The sequence below is a fragment of the Trifolium pratense genome, linkage group LG2 (assembly GCF_020283565.1).
Source record: "Trifolium pratense cultivar HEN17-A07 linkage group LG2, ARS_RC_1.1, whole genome shotgun sequence".
In the NCBI taxonomy this organism is placed as follows: domain Eukaryota; kingdom Viridiplantae; phylum Streptophyta; class Magnoliopsida; order Fabales; family Fabaceae; genus Trifolium; species Trifolium pratense.
Genome location: NC_060060.1, coordinates 57550054 through 57551965, shown reverse-complemented (window position 1 = coordinate 57551965; position 1912 = coordinate 57550054). Strand labels below are relative to the sequence as shown.

Below are 1912 nucleotides of genomic sequence, written 5' to 3'. Positions count from 1 at the left end.
ATGCCTCAGACTAATTGTTCATTCATTAATTGTGCAGCATTTCTGGATGTTGAATCTGCGCAGGAGATTGATCAGGTTCAGGGTTCTTGTGTGCGTGGCGTGGTTAACAGTATCAACACATACCAGATGGAGTATGATCCTTACATTGTAAGATTATGTTTTGGTTCTGTTTCCTAAATTATTCTATCTAGACTGGTTTTGTTATGTGTTGCTACATAAACATTTGTATTTATCCATTGTTTTCTTGAACAAGAAGGAGTTTGTTTTTATACACTGCATGTTGTCATCTTGATTGTTTTGGTGTTGTTGAGGAATTGTATGTTGATTTTTATTATATGTATGCTTATTTCAAGTTATCCATTTGCAAGATGTGCTTTGAGTATTTGATGGATCTGTAGTTTTGGATTGTTGATTATGTTTATTGATTAGTTGCATGCTCATTAGTGTGCAAAAATTTCTACTGGTTGGTGTTTATGTTACTGCGTCCAAACATGTTGGCAGTTACTTGTGTGATAAGATATGGTATATTATGTTTTGGATGCAAGTATTATGTAGTCTACCTCAGTGTTTTGCCATATTGATTGTTCTGGTGTTATGAAGAAAGTGTGTGTTGATAATATCATGTGCATGTATATTTGAAGTTCCAGATTTGCAAGATGTACTTTAGATGTTTGATGGATGTGCTGTTTTCGATGGTTTCACTCATTTGTTGAAACTCCTTTTTGCTATTCTTTATGGTTACATATCTTAATTGATTAATTGCATGTTTTGGATGCAGAGATCAGGTAGACTACCTCAGTGTTTTGTTCGGGAGTTCGGTGACCTGATCGATGAACATGTAATTTTGCAGGATCCAAATCACAATGAGATTGAGGTCCGGGTTTTGAAAAAATGTAGTGAAATGTATTTTGAACAAGGATGGACCACTGTTAGGGATTTTTATCATATGTGGTTTGGAGGTTGGCTCAGTTTTAAATATGTTAGTCCCAAGCTTCTGGTCATAAATCTCATGACAAGATGGGGTACTGAAGTTGTGTATCCTTTCCATGATCATCCCTTTAAGCAGTTATTGGCTATTGGAGGTGTTGACCCTAAAATTTGTTCAGCAACTGTCCCGCGAATTTCCTCTAATCCTTTTGTGTTTCCGATGTCATTCCGCCGTTCTTACTTTAAAAGATTGACATCATATGATGTTGAATCTGGAATTCTGGTTTGTCCATTGTGATTTTTTTTTACCTATCCTCTAAATGTTTATACAATTATAACACTAACTTGCAGATCAATTGATACCATTGCAGGTTTTGCCGTGGTACGGTTTTGGTGAATTCGCATTTGCATTTACTTTCAGCAAGTTGGTATTGGTTGATCATACTGGATGTCGATATCCATGTAGCATACAATTCAGCGTTGATGACGAGGGTGAACTAGCTTGCAAGGTATTTGGTTACTGGATGGAGTTCTGTAAAAAACATCAACTGTCACAGGGTGACAGAATACGTTTCGCTGTTAACGAGCCTACTCGGGATCATGTCCTCTATGCTTGTGTTTATCCTTAGATAGGAGTAGAAACAACTCTCAGCTACCCTTTGAACGATGGTTCTTATTTACCCCTATATGTCTCCCAGCAACATTTTGTAGTGCCATTCTAAGTTTTGAAGCTTTCAAGTTGATAGCTATTTAGTTTTCAGTTTTGATTTATCAGACAATGTAGCTTACCTTCTAATTGTATTCTGGATATGATCATTATTGAATCTAATTTGATCCTTTTCACAGAGCATTCTATTGTAATATTTATTTACCAATGAATATAGCATTCTCTTTTATGATTACATTGTATGGTTTTTGAAACTTGATTGTCTATTCATCATAAGAATGCATCTTCTAAGATAATGTATTAATGATGCAGCAACAT

General features: G+C 35.5%; 1 protein-coding gene across 1 annotated transcript; it reads left to right on the top strand.

Annotated features, from left to right (window-relative positions):
- LOC123905106 lies at positions 1–1556 on the top strand. The gene is made up of 3 exons (XM_045954748.1): positions 1–147; positions 779–1210; positions 1299–1556. Exons 1-3 carry the CDS (start codon positions 1–3, stop codon positions 1554–1556), a joined length of 837 nt encoding a protein of 278 aa, XP_045810704.1.
- Positions 1557–1912: the final 356 nt, after the last annotated feature.